The 17483-nt window shown below is 61.5% G+C and overlaps 1 protein-coding gene across 3 annotated transcripts in view; it reads right to left on the reverse strand.

Moving 5' to 3' along the window:
- Positions 1-1437: 1437 nt before the first annotated feature.
- FAM193A (family with sequence similarity 193 member A) overlaps positions 1438-17483 on the reverse strand; it is a 57153-nt gene continuing 41107 nt past the window's right edge. For 2 of the 3 annotated variants that reach the window (XM_060188491.1, XM_060188489.1), the window contains 8 exons: positions 13329-13533; positions 12546-12848; positions 10559-10838; positions 8792-8975; positions 7816-8046; positions 6065-6803; positions 4196-4277; positions 1438-2010 (listed from right to left, as the gene is read on the reverse strand). In XM_060188491.1, coding sequence (XP_060044474.1) covers positions 1917-2010; positions 4196-4277; positions 6065-6803; positions 7816-8046; positions 8792-8975; positions 10559-10838; positions 12546-12848; positions 13329-13533 — 2118 coding nt within the window. In that variant the 3' untranslated portion in view covers positions 1438-1916. The remainder of the gene's footprint in view (positions 2011-4195; positions 4278-6064; positions 6804-7815; positions 8047-8791; positions 8976-10558; positions 10839-12545; positions 12849-13328; positions 13534-17483) is intronic. The other variant, XM_060188490.1, reaches the window with a different exon arrangement.

Raw genomic sequence — 17483 nt, forward strand, 5'->3', positions numbered from 1 at the left:
GGAGGCAAAGATAAACAAGTAAGTAAATAAAATAAAAAAGATAACTGAGCAGCCCACTAAATCAGTCTGCGGAGCAGACACGGTCCTCACAGTAGCAGTGGAAAAGCACAGGACGTGGTTCCAGGTTTGCGCCTGGCTCCTCGCAGACGCCGGGACTCGCTCACTAGCCGGCCCAGCGCCAGGGCGGCCGGACAGGGCAGCAGCTCCGCGTTCTGAGCGCTTTTGGCCACCAGAGTTCCTGGCCTTCGTCAGGAGCAGCAGACGGGGAAGAGACAGTGTGTCAGCAGACTCATCGCCTCAGGGTATCGCGGGGCTCGGAGCCGCACTTCAACTCCACTGCTCCTGGCGACCATGCTTCCAGTTTATGCGATGGACAGAAATTCAGCAGGGAGGTGGAGGTAGTAAGGGAGCTAGACACCACCCCCCCAGCTCTGCTGCCCCCACACCCCCCGGCTCTGCTGCCCCCACGCCCCCCGGCTCTGCTGCCCCCCCCGCCCCCCGGCTCTGCTGCCCCCACGCCCCCCGGCTCTGCTGCCCCCCCCCCGCCCCCCGGCTCTGCTGGCCCCACACCCCCCCCCCCCGGCTCTGCTCCCCCCCCAGGGTTCTGCTGGCCCCACACCCCCCGGCTCTGCTCCCCCCCCAGGGTTCTGCTGCCCCCACACCCCCCGGCTCTGCTCCCCCCCCAGGGTTCTGCTGCCCCCACCCCCCTGGGGGGCTGTGCTGCCCCTGGCCACTCTAGCCGGAAGAGTCGCCCCCACCATCTGACTGAAGCTTTCCCTTTATCTGCTCACCAGTCTATCTCACATCCTTTCCTAAAGTGTTCAAAGAGAGAGCGCCAGACATCAGTCTGGGACGGAATTTGGGGCCTCATGCTTGACAGGCGGGCGCTCTATCCTCTGTGCCACCTCGTGGACCGCTCTGTCACATTTCATACACTCTGTCCTGCCGGGCTTCTGGACCGGCCCACGCGTCCCTTTCCGGATCATTCTGTGAGCAAACGCCACGCTTCTCTGCTTCCACCTAGGGCCTCACGCCACTCGCCTCTGGCCAAGCGCACCCCGGGCTGGGGCCCGTGGGCTGTCCTGGGTTCCTCTGGACAGCGGCCCAGCACCCCACACCTGGCTCCCTCCCCTTGCTCCGGGCGGCCCGACCTTTGTTCCGAGGGTGCGGCCACGCCAGGCTCTGGTCCCACCTGGTCTTCACTCCAGGCCAGCCCCTCGTCCACTCCCAGCAGAGCTCGACGGCAGAGGGGCCCCAGAGAGCCCCGCCGTGTCCCACGTTCTTCTCGGCACTCAGAGCACGCGGGGGCGTCTGCCCAGCACAGGCCTCCCATCCTCAGCCGCCCGCTGGGGCACCAGGGCGAGGTCCCACGGAGGCGGCCCGGCTCCCCAGGGGCACAGCGCCCCCCACCCTCGCAGAAAGCAACCAGACCAGGTCTTCTGCCATATTAATGTATTCCATCTTTCAAAAAGAAAGACATGATTTTAATATTACTTAACAATATGTTAAAAAAGTAGCCAGGCAGGCCTCCGTGTTAATACAGTTGCCCACTCTAATAGACGTGACGGTGAGTACTGGGCAGTCGTGACTCATCTGCAGGGTCTCACACAGCTGGCTACAAGTCGGGGGTCAGACACACACAGCGCGACGCGGACACTCGGAGACAGGAGATCGGAGGAGGGCGGATGCGCCCGCCTGGCCCGGCGCCCCGGGGCAGAGAACCGGCGACGGACGGGGCAAGACGGGGCGACCACAGGGCCTCGGGGTGGTGCCAGGACGCCGAGGCTGCCGTTCCAGCCCGACGGCACAGAGCTACGATCAAAGAAGTCCACTCACAGACCACACGCACGAGCTGACGACGATGCAGGCCCAGGAGCGGGCACTCCGGCCCAGCCCGCCGCCCGCTGCGGCAGTTCTCAGTGGGCTGCAAATGTGGCTTTTTTCAAGCTAAAATTGGACCAGTTGATAGACAGCCTCTGACGGGTCTGTCTGGCGGAATCCAAGCAGAACCTGCAAAGACAGACAGCCAACAGTCACGGCAGGGAGGAACACGGTCACCCGTGTCTGCTCACACCCACAGCCCCGTGGGGAGGGGGGGAGGCAGAGGAAGGAAGGGGGTCCCTGTGGGTGGGGAGCCGGGGACTTGAACCCGGATTTTTGAGGTTAATACTAAGTGCCCTTAACCAGGTACGCCACTTCCTGGCATATATATATATATATATATATATATATATATATATATATATATATATATATATATATGTATTTAAAATTTTTTTATTGTAGTTATTATTGTTGGTTACTGATGTCATCGTCGTTGTGGGATAGGACAGAGAGACATGGAGAGAGGAGGGGAAGACAGAGAGGGGGAGAGAAAGACAGACACCTGCAGACCTGCTTCACCGCCTGTGAAGCGACTCCCCTGCAGGTGGGGGGCCGGGGGCTCGAACCGGGATCCTTTGTACCACCTGCGCTGACCCTCTGAGCTACCGCCTGACTCCCCGACATTTATTTTCTTTGCCTCCGGGGTTATCGCTGGGGCTCGGTGCCTGCACCATGAATCCACTGCTCCTGGTGGCCATCCCCCCCCCATTTTGTTACCCCTGTTGTCATTATTGTTGCCATTGATGTTGTTGCTGGATGGGACAGAGAGACATGGAGAGAGGAGGGGAAGACAGAGAGGGGGAGAGAAAGACAGACACCTGCAGACCTGCTTCACCGCCTGTGAAGCGACTCCCCTGCAGGTGGGGGGCCGGGGGCTCGAACCGGGATCCTTTGTACCACCTGCGCTGACCCTCTGAGCTACCGCCTGACTCCCCGACATTTATTTTCTTTGCCTCCGGGGTTATCGCTGGGGCTCGGTGCCTGCACCATGAATCCACTGCTCCTGGTGGCCATCCCCCCCCCATTTTGTTACCCCTGTTGTCATTATTGTTGCCATTGATGTTGTTGCTGGATGGGACAGAGAGAAATGGAGAGAGGAGGGGAAGACAGAGAGGGGGACAGAAAGACAGACACCCGCAGACCTGCTTCACCGCCTGGGAAGCGACTCCCCTGCAGGTGGGGAGCCGGGAGCTCGAACTGTCGAACCGGGATCCTTCCGCCAGTCCTTGTGCTTTGCGCCACCTGCACTTAACCCGCTGCGCCACCGCCCGGCCCCGGCCCTACATTTCTTCACATGGTTCATATTTCGTTGCACACGACACCGTGCTCGGACCCACACCCTCCCAGACACGACCCGTCGCCGGTCACTTCTGCCCTGTCAGTGACTGGAGAGTCTGCCGGCCACTGTCCATCTCTCTGCCGGGCTGCGGCGGGCTCAGGGCAGCAGCCGAGTGCCCAGTCGTCAGGGAGGGACGGCAGACACCTGGCTGCAGCCGCACTGCCAGAGGCCTCCAGAGGGTCCCCACAACGGTGACTGACACGTGCTCTGACCACACCGCGGCCCGGCCGCCCGATTCCGTCCCACACTGCGGACTGCAGGCCACACCGTGTCGCCACTTTCTTTCCAGCTGGGTCCACAAGTCCCAGTGTTCAGGACACCCTGAGGCCTTGAACTTCATATATGTTTATCTGTTCGTTATTGACAGGGACAGAGCTAGAGAGGGGACGGGACACAGAGGGAGAGAGACAGACCCCCGCAGCCCTGCTTCACCGCTCATGAAGCTCCCCTGCAGGTGGGGACTGGGGGCTCGAACCCTTTGGGTCTTGCTCACTGCAACCTGCGCTCTACCAGGTGCGCCACCACCCGGCCCTGCTTTTATCTTCTAGGTCTACACACATAACTTAAATGCTTTACTGTGTTCTAAATGAGAGGGAAAGGGGCGATAGAGAGACGCTGGCAACGTTCCCCATGTAGGTGCGGGGCCGTGGCTTGAACCCAGGTCCTTCCGCTTACTGCTATGTGCCCCCGCCCAGCCCCCCGCCATTCCCATTTCTTCCAGCCCTGCCTTCACAGGACCAGCCGCCCCTCAGGCTCGGGGGGGCCGACCCCCGGCCCCGAACACACAGGGCAGCTGCGCGTGCTAATCTGCTGGTGGCGCGGGGCTTCCACCAGCCTCTCGGGAGACCTCCGGCCACCAGGAACCGCTTGCTCTCACACCGGGTGGCGGAGAGGTGGAGAGAGGGCGTGGGGGTGAAGGCTCCCAAGGGGTCACGAGGGGTGAGCAGGGCCCATCATCTCAGACACATTTACCTTTTGAAATACTCCACTTCCCTCTCTGTTTCATCCATATCCACGCTGTCTAGATCGATGTCTTTAGGCAGAAAGACGTCATCTGAAAGCAAAGGGGAAAGCGAGTCAAAGGCTGCAGCAGACACTCGGCCCTCAGAACACTCGCTCGAGAACTTGACAAACAGCTTCTCACACGTGACCCCACAGCAGCCTCTCCAGCAGAGACCCCAGGAGACGGGGGGGGGGGGGGAGATGCCCGGATGGGGGACAGGCTGCCCGGACCACCCCCCACAGCAGCCTCTCCAGCAGAGACCCCAGAAGACAGGGGGGAAATGCCTGGATGAGGGGCAGGCTACCTGGGCCACCCCGACACCCCAACGCCAACACACGCTGTGCATCTGGTTACCATCAACGAGCAAGGTGCAGCGTGCGGACCTGAGCCCAGCAGCGCGGGGGTGGCAGCGGAACCTGGCCCCCACGCCCCCCCCAGCTGGCCGCGCTCTCTCCTCTCCAACCTCGGTGACCTGCAGTGGCAGCTGACAGCCAGCGGTGGGGAAACTGGGGACACCGAGGCGGTGGGCGCCCCTCCCTCCGGTGCCGCACCTCACCGAGTCTCCAGCCACCGTTGGGCATGGTGGCGCCCACCCAGGCAAGTGCTGTAAGCAGGTGGGGGCTCCTGGTGCCGGGACAACCCAGCTGCCTGAGTAGCAGCACTCTGCGGAGACAGATGCTCAGAGCAAACCCGAGAATGGGGAACATCGGGCCCCAGGCCCACGGCAACAGCGCTTCCTCCTCCTCAGAGTCTGTCTGTGTCCAGAAAACACATGAGAACTAGCGGGAAAGTCCAATGTAAAGTGACTGCAGACAGCATGAAACATGTCGGCGTGGAGACGGCCAGAGCGCCAGCCGTCAGCTCTGAGCTTTCCTGCCCAGAGGACCTCCATCTTGCTCACAAAGCTAGACCCGACCTCAGCAAGGCAGGGGCGACACAAGGCAGACACCCCCAGCAGCAGAGGGGAGGGAGAGGGAGAGGGAGAGGGAGAGAGGGAGGGAGAGAGGAAGAGGGAGGGAAGAGAGAGATAATAATAACCACAACGATGGTAAAACAACCAGGGTAACAAAAAAAAAAAAGAAAAACAAAAAAGGCCTCCAGGAGCAGTGGATTCCTGGTGCAGGTACTGAGCCCAGCAGTCACCCTGGAGGCAAAAAGAAAAGAGAAAAGAGGGGTGGATGGAAGGAAGGAAGGAACGAGGGAGGAGGGAGGGAGGGAGGAAGGAGGGAGGAACAGAAGCAGGGAGGAATGCGGGAGAGAGAAAGGAGAGAGGAGGAAGGAAGAAGGGAGAGAGGAAGGCAGGAAGGAAAGAGGGAGGGAGGGAAGAGGAGGGAGGAGGAGCCGAGGTCACCAGGACTAAGAGCGAGCGAGCGAGCCCCAGGCACTGTCTCTCTGATTCCGACCCGACCACGACCGCGCAGGGAGCCCGAGGTGCCGCCCGCCCGCCCGCCCGCGGGTGTCAGGGTGCTCAGCTCTTCAGGCCCTTCCCCAACAGCCACGGCGGCCTCGCCCACCACGCACGGTGCACACGCTCCCCCACCCGCGCCCCCTTCCGCCCCTCAGACACTCCGAGGTCCAGAGAGAGGAGAGGCCTGGCCCAGCCGCGAGCGGTGACTCAGCGGCGGGGGGCCGAAGGCGGGCGCGGGAGGGGCAGCTCCAATGAGCGCGCACAGGCGCCCGCGGAAAACCGCCCACCGCACAGGGGCAGCGTTGGGGGCCACTGAGGAAGCCACAGCCGGCTACCGGGCGGCCATCTAGACCGGTCACGCCGAGAGCTGAGAGCTTCAGGTTCGGTGTGACTAGGCAGCCCGCCTGGCCGCGCCCTGGCCCACACTCACCGAGCGAGCTGCCGGCCCTGTCTCCCTTCTTCTTCTTGCCCCTGCGGCTCCTGGGCTTGGGCTGCGGCGAGTCCAGCCGCTCCGGCTCGTGGGGGGGGCCGGGCTCGGGGGGCGGCACGTCTGCCCTCTCATCCCCGACATGGGTGGGGGCGAGCTGCTTCCTGCCGTTGCCTCCGACCCTCCTCTCCTCCTGCTTCTGCTCTGCCAGGGCAGCGAGGTCTGGGACCGCCTTGGCCTCGGGGGGCGGCGGGGGCGGCGGGGGCCGGCCCTCGGGGGTGCGGGTGGGCTCGCCCCCGGCTCTGCCGGCCGGCCTGGGCCTCTGCTTGCCCGCGCCGCCGTCTCTGTGCTGCTGCACCATGTCGAGGAGGAAAGACAGGGGCTCGGGTGGCCGTGCCTTCCTGGCGTCCGCGGGGCCGGGGCCCGGGGTGGGCTCGGCGGAGTCCGAGGGGCGGGGCGGGGTGTGGGCCGGGGTCTCCGGTTCTGGGGGGGGCTCGGGCGCGCCGTTGGGGATGCTTTCAGAGGCAGGGACGGGCTCTGTGGCGGCCCGGAAGTCCCGGGCCAGCAAGCCCAGCTCAGGGCAGTCTTTGGCGGCCCTCTCCTTCTTCTTCTTCTTCGCCGCTCGCAGCTTCTGCAGCTCCTGCAGGCGCTGCCCCTCCTCCTCCTCCCGCCGCCGCTCCTCGCGGAGGGGCAGGAGCTCCCTGGCGCGGGCCTCCGCCTCCAGGCGGGCCTTCTCCTCCAGCTGCCAAGACAGGGGGCTCAGGACACGGCGGCCGGCGGGCGGCTCGCGGTCACAAACAAGCCGAGTGGCAAAACGTTTTGAGAAAATGTGAAACTGGGCTGGGGAGACAGCATAATGGTTGGGCAAATGCCGTTCAAGCCTGAGGCTCTGAGGTCCCAGGTTCCATCCCCAGCACCAGCCAGAACTGAGCAGTGTTCTGGTCAAAAAAAAAAGCAGCAGCAGAAGAAAAGAGCGCTCACAGGACAGTGCGCAAGGACCCGCGTTCAAGCCCCCGGGCTCCACCTGCAGGGAAGCTTCCCAAGTGGTGAAGCAGGGCTGCAGGGGTCTCTCTCTATCTCCCCCTCCTCTCCATTTCTCTGTGTCTATCCAATAGTAAATAAATAACGGAGGTGACGCGCCTGGCTGAGCACACACAGCGCACGGAACGCAGGCTCAAGCCTGCTCCTCCTCCTTCCCTGCCGGTGAAGCTTTTACTTATCACAAGTCTTTCTTTATGTCCCCTTCCCTCTCAACGTGTCTCTATCCAAAATAAATAAATTTTAAGTAAATCTAATAAAGAAAAAGAAACTGTGAGACTTCTCGTCCCTCCGCCAGGGGTCAGAACTTTCCCAACGCACTGTCACTAGGGTCCTGCGGTAAAGGGCTTCAAACACAGTCGACGTCCCCTTGGAAGGGACAGAGTCACGGCTGCCCACGCTCGGTGTGGCAGTGCCCAAGGCCTGCCCGTGACGGCCGTGTGCGGGGGCCTCGCCACCTCCCAGCCACCCACCAGCTCAGGTGCAGAACTGCCCTGGTTCAGAGCCCACGGGAAGCCTCCTGGCCGGCGCTCGCCAACACCAGCCCAGCACTCCCTGGTCAGACCCCGCCAGCACACCTGCCCGGCCAGCCGTAGCCCTCCTCTGATGCCAGTGGCCTGGTGGGGAGTGACGACGTGGGTGTCCCAGACGACGGGAGGCAGACAGTGCGGGCCGGCGCCCGTCCCCACCCCCGCGGCCCTGGTCCCGGCGGGTACCTTCCTCTGCTTGTGCCGGGCGCGCTTGGCGGCGCGGGAGCTGCTCGCGGGCTTGGGCTCCGAGCTGTTGATGAACTGCAGCAGGTCCTCCACTCGCCGCGGGTCCGCCACGCTCTCCCGCTCAGACAGCTGCTCTGGCTTCTTGGGCTGCTCCTCCTTGCGCCTGGTCAGCCGCAGACGCAGCTTCTCACGCATCTCCGCGTAGTTCCTGCTCGTGGGCGCCGCGGGAGGCTGCGGGCGGGGAGCACAGAGCCTCAGCCACATCTCGGGAAGGAACGTTCGCAGAGTTCAAAAGCAACATGAGAGCAGAGCCAGGCGCCGACTCATGACCCCACGCCTCCCGCCCATCCATCTCTGCATAGTGGGTTTGTTTATTTATTTTCATTACTGGATACAGACAGAAATAGGAGGGGGGAGATACAGAGGGACAGAGACAGAGACACCTGCAGCCCTGACTCATTGCTTGTGAAGCTGCCCCTGCAGGTGGGGACCGGGGGCTTGAACCCGGGTCCTTGTGCACTCAACCAGGTGTGCTGCCGCCTGCCCCTCGGTAACGGATTCTGGTGACGCTGTTACTCCCAGAGCCCTGCTCTGCTCTGGCTGACAGTGGTGCTGGGAGTCATGTCTGGACGACTGCAGCCTCTGGCGGGGGGCTCTGCAGAGCCCCTGTGCTGTCCCCCAGCCCCAAGCTCAGTGCTCTCTCTTGCTGCCGAGGCTTTGCTGAGGCTTCCATCTGTGTTATTCTCCCCAGAGTGAGAGAAAGACAGAGACTGAGGCGGCACGCACACACTGCCCAGCTCTGGCCGGTAGTGGTGCTGGGGATCGAACCTGGAACCTTGAAGCCTCAGGCAGGAGGGCTTCTTTGCAGAACCGCTAGGATGCTTCCCCATAGCCCCGCCTGCCGCCCAGAGCCCTGCTGGGGAGGACCAGGCAGCAGCGGCTCTGCAGACCAGCGCCGGGCGCCCCAGGCACTCACCCCGCCATGCCCGAAGAATTCACAGTAGCAGCAGTCGCAGTACTTGCCCTCCTTCTGGGTGGTGGAGGTGGAGGTGCTGGAGCTGTGCTCGGAGCAGCTGTCCTCGTCAGCACTCTCGTCCCCGTCGTCCTGCTGGGGGTCGTAGACGCCGTTCTCACAGCGGTGCCCCTCACAGTCGGGGTCACTGCAAAGTCACGTGGTCAGTCGGCGGGCGCCCCAGGCAGGGGACGGCCAGCGCCGACCGCAATAGTCACAGCAGGAGCAACTGCCAACAGGCAAGATAAAGACAAAAAACTCTTAAAACAGGGGCCAGGCGGTGGTGCAGCGGGTTAAGCGCCTGTGGCGCAAAGCACAAGGACCGGCGTAAGAATCCCAGTTCGAGTCCCCGGCTTCCCACCTGCAGGGGAGTCGCTTCCCAGGCGGTGAAGCAGGTCTGCAGGTGTCTGTCTTTCTCTCCCCCTCTGTCTGCCCTCCTCTCTCCATGTCTCTCTGTCCTGTCCAGCAGCAGCAATGGCAACAAAGTGAGAAAAATGGCCTCCAGGAGCCTGGAATTCCTGGTGCAGGCACCGAGCCCCAAAACCAGTCTTAAAACAAGGCCGGGGCAGCTGGCCACACACCTGGCTAACTGTGCAAGTTACTATGTACAAGGACCCAGGTTCAAGCCCCCACTCCTGACTGCAGGGGGAACTTCATGAGTATGAAGCAGGGATGCAGGTGTCTCTCTTCCTATCCCCCTCTCTTTTCAGTTTCTCTTTGTTCTAGTAGAAGGGGAAGAAAAAGAAAAGAAAGGAAAATGGCCACTGGACACGGTGGATTCATAGTGTCAGCACCGAGCCCCAGCGACAAAAAAAAAGTCATAGAATCCATCTAAATGGGGGGTAGACAGCATAATGGTTATGCAAACAGACTCTCGTGCCTGAGGCTCCGACGTCTCACGTTCAAACCCCCACAATACAAGTCAGAGCTGAGCAGGACTCTGGTTTAAAAAATAAAAAAAAATCAGGGAGTCGGGCGGTAGCGCAGCAGGTTAAGCGCACATGGCACAAAGCAAGGACCGGCATAAGGATCCAAGTTCGAGCCCCCGGCTCCCCACCTGCAGGGGAGTCGCTTCACAGGCGGTGAAGCAGGTCTGCAGGTGTCTGTCTTTCTCTCCCCCTCTCTGTCTTCCCCTCCTCTCTCCATTTCTCTCTATCCTACCCAACAATGACGACATCAATAACAACAGCAATAGTAACTACAACAATAACAAGGGCAACAAAAGGGAAAATAAATAAATATAAAGATTAAAAAAAAAATCAGTCTTAATGCCCACTGGCTGCTGGCTAGATAAAGAAGTTATGGAGGTGCTGCGGAGACAGCAGAATGGTTTTGCAAGGACTCTGATGCCTGAGGCACCAAGCCCCCAGTTCAGTCCCCGGAAGCACCATCAGCCAGACCGCACACAGCTCTGTGTATCGTGTGGTGGTTGGTCCAGATGGCAGGCTGAGTGGAATACTACTTAGTCATCACAAAGACAACACTGCCCTAGGGGACCAACGGATGAAACTGGAGGCGACCTGCCAAGTGCGACGTCTAAGTCGCCCGAGTGAACTCTGAAGCCGGCATGACCCACCTGGCTCGTTAGCTGAGAAGCTGGACGGCTCAGGGGACGGGCGCCCGTTTGTCGGGCTGGGAAGCCCGGGCTGGCCGTGCTGCGGCCACACGGAAGCGCGTGCCGACCTCGTAGCGCGCGGGACCCTCAGTCCCACCTCCCAGTGCCCGGCTCACCTGCAGACACTGGGGGGGGCGCTGGCGGTGCCGTCCGTCGAGGGGGGTACGGGGGCTCCCGGCACAGAGCAGAAGCTCTTGCGCGGCTCCGGGAAGCCAGGCGCGGTGCCGGCCGTTTTGGGGAAGGGCGGGGCAGCGAGGCTGGCGAGGTGCGGCGTGGGGGCGGGTGCGAGGGCAGCGGGGGTGAGCGCGGGCAGCGGCGCCAGGCCCGTGGGGCTGCTCCGGAGGGCGGCGGCCGGGTGCCTGTGCTCCTCTTTGCCGACGCCGTGGCAAACGTCCCCTGCGGAGACGGTGGGTCGTGTTCACGCCTCTACCCGCGGCCGCCGCCTCAGGCCACTTGAGGCCACCGGAGGCTGCGGGGCGGTGCAGACCTTCCCCTCCCCGCCTGGCACCCACAACCTCACCCAGACACCAATGCCCCTGAGCCCGAGGGCTGGCGGCAGCTGTGTGAGTCCCGCCCCCTTGTCGCCAACACAGGGCACTGGGCTGCCGGCACCTTGCCTGCTGGCTCCCTCCTGGGGTGGGGTCTGAACCTGCCACCTTCGTGCCTCCAGTCTGAAAGCCCCCAGCACGGCCGGCCATTAAGCCGCCCCATGGTGCTGCTCACACGGCTGGCATGTCAGCCACACATATTCCAGAAGCTTCTTTCATGTACCTGGAAGCAGGGGTGGAATCCTGCTAGACTAGGGGACAGCCCCGGGAGACCCAGCAAGCAGGCTGAGCTCAGGAGGAGCCTCTGCCAGGGCACACGAGCTCTGAAAACACAGCCCCATGGGGCCAGGGAGGAGGAGGAGGAGGAGCTGGGTTACAGGGAGGAGGAGGAGGAGCTGAGTTACAGGGAGGAGGAGGAGGAGCTGAGTTACAGGGAGGAGGAGGAGGAGCTGGATTACAGGGAGGAGGAGGAGGAGGAGCTGGGTTAAAGGGAGGAGGAGGAGCTGGGTCACAGGGAGGAGGAGCTGAGTTACAGGGAGGAGGAGGAGGAGGAGGAGCTGGGTTACAGGGAGGAGGAGGAGGAGCTGAGTTACAGGGAGGAGGAGGAGGAGCTGAGTTACAGGGAGGAGGAGGAGGAGCTGAGTTACAGGGAGGAGGAGGAGGAGGAGCTGGGTTACAGGGAGGAGGAGGAGGAGGAGCTGGGTCACAGGGAGGAGGAGGAGGAGCTGAGTTACAGGGAGGAGGAGCTGAGTTACAGGTAGGAGGAGGAGGAGCTGGGTTACAGGGAGGAGGAGGAGGAGCTGAGTTACAGGGAGGAGGAGGAGGAGCTGAGTTACAGGGAGGAGGAGGAGGAGCTGGGTCACAGGGAGGAGGAGGAGCTGGGTCACAGGGAGGAGGAGGAGCTGAGTTACAGGGAGGAGGAGGAGGAGCTGAGTTACAGGGAGGAGGAGGAGGAGCTGGGTTACAGGGAGGAGGAGGAAGAGGAGCTAGGTTACAGGGAGGAGGAGGAGCTGGGTTACAGGGAGGAGGAGCTAGGTTACAGGGAGGAGGAGGAGGAGCTGGGTTACAGGGAGGAGGAGGAGGAGCTGGGTTACAGGGAGGAGGAGGAGGAGCTGGGTTACAGGGAGGAGGAGGAGCTGGGTCACAGGGAGGAGGAGGAGCTGAGTTACAGGGAGGAGGAGGAGGAGGAGCTGGGTTACAGGGAGGAGGAGGAGGAGGAGCTGGGTTACAGGGAGGAGGAGGAGGAGGAGCTGGGTTATAGGGAGGAGGAGGAAGAGGAGCTAGGTTACAGGGAGGAGGAGGAGCTGGGTTACAGGGAGGAGGAGGAGGAGGAGCTGGTTTACAGGGAGGAGGAGGAGGAGCTGAGTTACAGGGAGGAGGAGGAGGATCTGGGTTACAGGGAGGAGGAGGAGGAGGAGGAGCTGGGTTACAGGGAGGAGGAGGAGGAGGATCTGGGTTACAGGGAGGAGGAGGCGGAGGAGGAGGAGCGGGGCCCAGGGAGGAGGCGGAGGAAGTGGCCTGGCACCTAGGAGCCCGCCCGGTCTGGAGCCCTTACCACTGGCGGGCGGCCTCTTGGAGGCCACCTTGAACTGGCTGCTGCTGGACTGCACCGTGGTGGCCGTGCAGGACACAGACGAGGTAGCCGAGGACGTGGCCATCACCACCCTGTTGGCTTCCATGAAAGCATCCTGGAAGTTGTACAGACACTTCTTTTTCGCCGTGTTTTTTTTCTCCTTGCCTTCCGATACTGCTGGCGTTTCACTGCTGGGCGGCGGGGGCAGGGCGTCCAGCCTCGGGTCCGAGAGCGCTGGCCCCAGTATGTCACCGCCTTCAGAGGAGAACGGGGACATGAAGGCCCCTAAAGGTGACAGCGTTCGGTAAGCCCAGTGCACACGACTGACCGGGCAGGACGGGCGGCTATCGGGCTGAGGACCCCGCGGGACGCTGGGTGTTGCGGTGAGCTGGATTCACCTGAGCACCCACCAGGCGCCTGGCCCTGGAGGGGGAGAGGGGGTGCCTTCCAAAAGCTGTGCCGTGCCACAGCCGGAAAGGTCACTCCCAGCCTGAGGGCGGAAGAGCTTTCCCAGGCGCACAGAGGGCAGGTCTGGCTCGCCGTGCAGGGGCGGTGGGAGCGGTCAGGCCCTCAGCATAGGGAGAAGGGCTGGGCAGCCGCAGGGGGAGCTGGTTGGGGCCAGCCAGCCAGAAAAGGAGCGTGCGTCACAGCGTCCAGGGCGGTGTCTAGACGCCGGCGCGGAGTGAGGGCCCGGCGGCAGTACGGGGTGTAGGGTGGCGGGCGTGTGGGAAGGGTCAGCCTGCGCACCCGTGGGGGGCTCCTTACCAGAAGGCGAGTCCGGCAGGGGCAGGAAAGCGCCGGGGCTCCAGCCCTTGTCGCTCAGCACTTCAGATCCCCAGAGACGTAGGGACTTGGAGCCGCCCCACTCCGGAGAGCTCCCAAAGCAGCTGGGGTAAATGTGGTCCTGGAGCGACGCGTTGAACACCTGATGCCTGCCGGTGGGATTCTCAACGGGAGCCGGTGGTAAAGCCTAGAAGAGGCCATCGGGTCACACACCGGAGCTCACATCACGGCTCAGCGGGGGCAACACCCCAGGGCTCCTCAGCGCCACAGAGCCTGAGGGCACAGGAGCCAGCAACGTGGGAGCACCGGGTGGGCCCTCACGGCCTCTCGGGTCAGACTTCCCCCACGGGCCGCCCCTAGGGCAGAGCACGGGCAGGTGGGCAGCCTGGTGCCACTGTGGTGGAGCCAGACCCGCAGGCCTCTGCTCGGGCCCCTGCTCCAACCGCACCCGACAGAAGCTCCTGCTGCCCGCGGTGGCTCCCTTCCCGGCTTCCTCGAGGCAGGGGAACCTGCCGGGCATCAAGATGGACTCGAGCGCAGAGCGCAAGGACCTGCCCCCGGCTCCCCACCTGCAGGGGAGTCGCTTCACGGGCGGTGAAGCAGGTCTGCAGGTGTCTGTCTTTCTCTCCCCCTCTCTGTCTTCCCCTCCTCTCTCCATTTCTCTCTGTCCTATCCAACAACGACAACAGCAGTGATAACTAAAACAATAAAACAACAAGGGCAACAAAAGGGAATAAATAAATGTAAAAAAATAAAATAAAAAAAAAAAAAGATGGACTCAAAGGTCCTGGTGTGGCCGGCGAGCCCTGTCTCTGTCCCCGTCCCCTGTTCACCAGGCCCCGAAAAGGCTCCGCCAGGCCTCAGACACAAGCCCCTTCTCAACCCAGAACCTTCTTCACACCGTGTGTGGCGGGCACTAACCCTGAGGTCTGTCTGCCTCACGTACGTACCCCAGGGCATATCCAGGCTACCCATCCTCTGGGACAGAGGGAGCAGTGCCGGCCAGGACCTCGAGGGAAGAAGGGCTCCTGGGAGCCACGGCCACAGGGTGGGTAGCCAGGGACAAGGCTCTGCACAGACGGTGGGGCAGCCCGTCCTAGGGGCGGGGGAGCCGGAGGCTATGGAGCGTGCCGACTGACTGTTCAAAAGGCCAGTTGGAAGAGAACCCGGGGCAGGACCGCACAGAAGCCGGGGAGTTGGCGAGAGGTGGGGTGGCATGAGGGGCGGAGACGGCAGAGAGGAGGCAGCCCCGGCTCAGGGGCGGGAGTGAGGGGCTGCCGAGTGGGGCCCTGAAGGGCACGTGCAGTCCTGCGGGTCCGGCACCAGCCCCTCTAGCCGATCACCGTCTGTGTGAGCTCAAGGCCTCGGGCCCGCGGCAGGAGTCTGAGCAGGTCCTCCACCCCGTGGGGTCAGCACCCTGGCACAGCGGCTGCCCGACCACTCTCGCACTCGGTGAAAGCAGCACCGGGTACCAAGTGCCAAGCACTCCTGCTGAGTGTCTGCAGAGGAGCTGAGCGACCCCGTCCACGGGCAGGCTCGAGAGCAGAGCTGGCAAGAGACAGGCCAGAGGCGGTGGCAGCGAGGACTCAGCCACGTGAGGACGCTGCCACCCGCCTCTCCTCACTGCCCCTCCAGCTCAGAGCTCCTGAGTCTGACCCCCTAGCACTGTACAAACACGGGCGACGCTCTGGTTCTCGCAAGTACACAGATGGGTCTTTTGAAAGAGAAAAAAATGGCCATCAGGAGCAGTGGATTCGTTGTGCTGGCTCCGAGGCCCAGAGAACTCTGGTGGCCGCGAAACAGAAAAGGCAGATGGTGATGAGAAACAGCCGGCACAGCCCTGCCCTCACTCAGAAGCAGTTCCAAGAACAGCACAGCAGACCCTCGGGGACCCACAGGACCTGGCCCTCAACTGGGAGCAACACGGTAGAAAAGGTTCCATCCTCCAAAGGGAGGCTGGACAACATACTCTATGCTGCACCTGAGGAAGATGGGTCCTGATATTGGGGCAGCTTGGAACGTTCCTACTCATGACCACAGAATGTGAGCTCAGACCTACAGGGATGCAGAGGTCACCTAGGCTCCTAAGCTGAATATGGGCCCCAGATCACATCAAATCGATGGGGTTTACAGTCAACAATATTTATACCCCTTTCCCATATTAGGGAGCTACTCTCTTCCCTGATCCAGCTTTCTGGTCCTTTTCCAGCCATGACATTATCTCCCCAGACAATAACTTGGATCCACCTGCATATCAGATTTCAGGCTCAGAGAAAAGAAAAGTAAAAAAAAACCAGTATAGCTACAGGCCCTTTGGAATATAACTAAAATATGCCTAACTAGCTATCTACAAAATGGAGACACCCCCAACACTTCATCTGCACCATTCCAGCCTTTGGGTCCATGATTAATCAACAATTTGTTTGGCTTTGTATGTTAACTCTCTTTTCAGCCACCAGGTTCCAGATGCCAGCATGATGCCAACCAGACTTCCCTGGGCAGACGACCCCACCAATGTGTCCTGGAGCCCCGCTTCCCCAGAGCCCTGCCCCACTAGGGAAAGAGAGAGGCAGACTGGGAGTCTGGATCCACCTGTCAACACCCATGTTCAGCGGGGAAGCAATGACAGAAGCCAGACCTTCCACCTTCTGCTCCCACAATGACCCTGGGTCCGTACTCCCAGAGGGATAGAGAATGGGAAAGCTGGGCGGGGGTAGATAGCATAATGATTATGCAAAGAGACTCTCATGCCTGAGTCCCAGGTCCCATCCCAGCACCGCCATAAGCCAGAGCTGAGCAGGGCTCTGGTGTTTCTCTCTGTGTCTTTCTCTCTCTTCATCTCACTCAAAAAATAAAAAATAAAAAGGAGCAGCAGCAGGTCCGTGGGGCGGGCAGCAGGGCGAGGGCCAGCGGAGCAGAACAGCAGCCACACAGCCCGGGCAGAGGGGTAGGGGTGAGCCTGCTGCGTCCCCGGCACTGGAAGACGGAACTTTCCACAACTGCCGACGTTTTTGTCTCCACGCTGGGGCTCGGTGCTGACACTATGAGACTAGGAACCCACTGCTCCTCGAGGCTGTCTTTCCCATTTTATTGGACAGGACAGAGAAACAGAGAGGAGTAAGAGAGAAAGACACCTGCAGCCCCGCTTCACCATTTGTGCAGTACCAAGGGCTCAAATGGGCCCTGTGCACTTAACTGCTGCCCCCGCTTTGCTGTTATTTACATTTATTTATTTTGCCTCTGATTATCGCTGGACCTCACTATGAATCCACTGCTCCTGGAGGGCATTTTCCCCCCATTTTTGTTTCCCTTATTGTTACTGTTGAAGAGAACAGAGAGAAATCAAGAGGCGAGGGGAAGAGGGGGGAGAGAGAGAGACCTGCAAACCTGCTTTACCACTGGTGAAGTGATCCCCCATGGGGAAGGTGGGAAGGTAGGAAGACGGGCTGTGGACACGCGCCTTAGTGCAGGTGTCCAGGGTGTCCAGCCGAGCCAGTGACAGTGAGAAAGTAAGTCTGTGAAGCCTGAACATGGTGACGTAAGTTTGCTGAGAGGCCCAAATGTATTTGGCCACAAACTCTGTGTGTGTGTGTGTGTGTGTGTGTGTGTGTGTGTGTGTGTGTGTGTGTGTGTAGTGAACATGGTGCCCAGCTCCTACTCTCCAACGGCTCCATGGAGTCCTGACTCCGGCGAGAAAGAGCTAGAGACTCAACTCCCCAGGCAGCTCTCCAAGCATCTGCCCGTGAACCTTCCTGCCTTTCCAGGACCGGAGTGAGGCAGCTCGCAAATCAACAGGACCTGCGCAGAGACAGGACCCCCGGCTGGTAGCCCCTCCCCGCTAGCCTCTGGGAATCAGGACTCCCGGAGGAGCTTCTGTCTGCACAGAAACAGGAGCAGGACTCCGTTCCTTTCTCAAGGCAACTCTGACGGACGGACTGAAGGGAACAGAGCTCTGCTCAGACGAGAGCGGGGCTGGGGCCAGCACCCTGACTCCCAAAAACACCATTTTAAAAGAGGAAGCACTGGGAGTAGGGCGGTAGCGCAGCGGGTTAAGCACAGGTGGTGCAAAGCGCAAGGACCGGCGTAAGGATCCCGGTTCGAGCCCCTGGCTCCCCACCTGCAGGGGCGTCACTTCTT

This window comes from Erinaceus europaeus, chromosome 3, assembly GCF_950295315.1.
Source record: "Erinaceus europaeus chromosome 3, mEriEur2.1, whole genome shotgun sequence".
NCBI classification, from domain to species: domain Eukaryota; kingdom Metazoa; phylum Chordata; class Mammalia; order Eulipotyphla; family Erinaceidae; genus Erinaceus; species Erinaceus europaeus.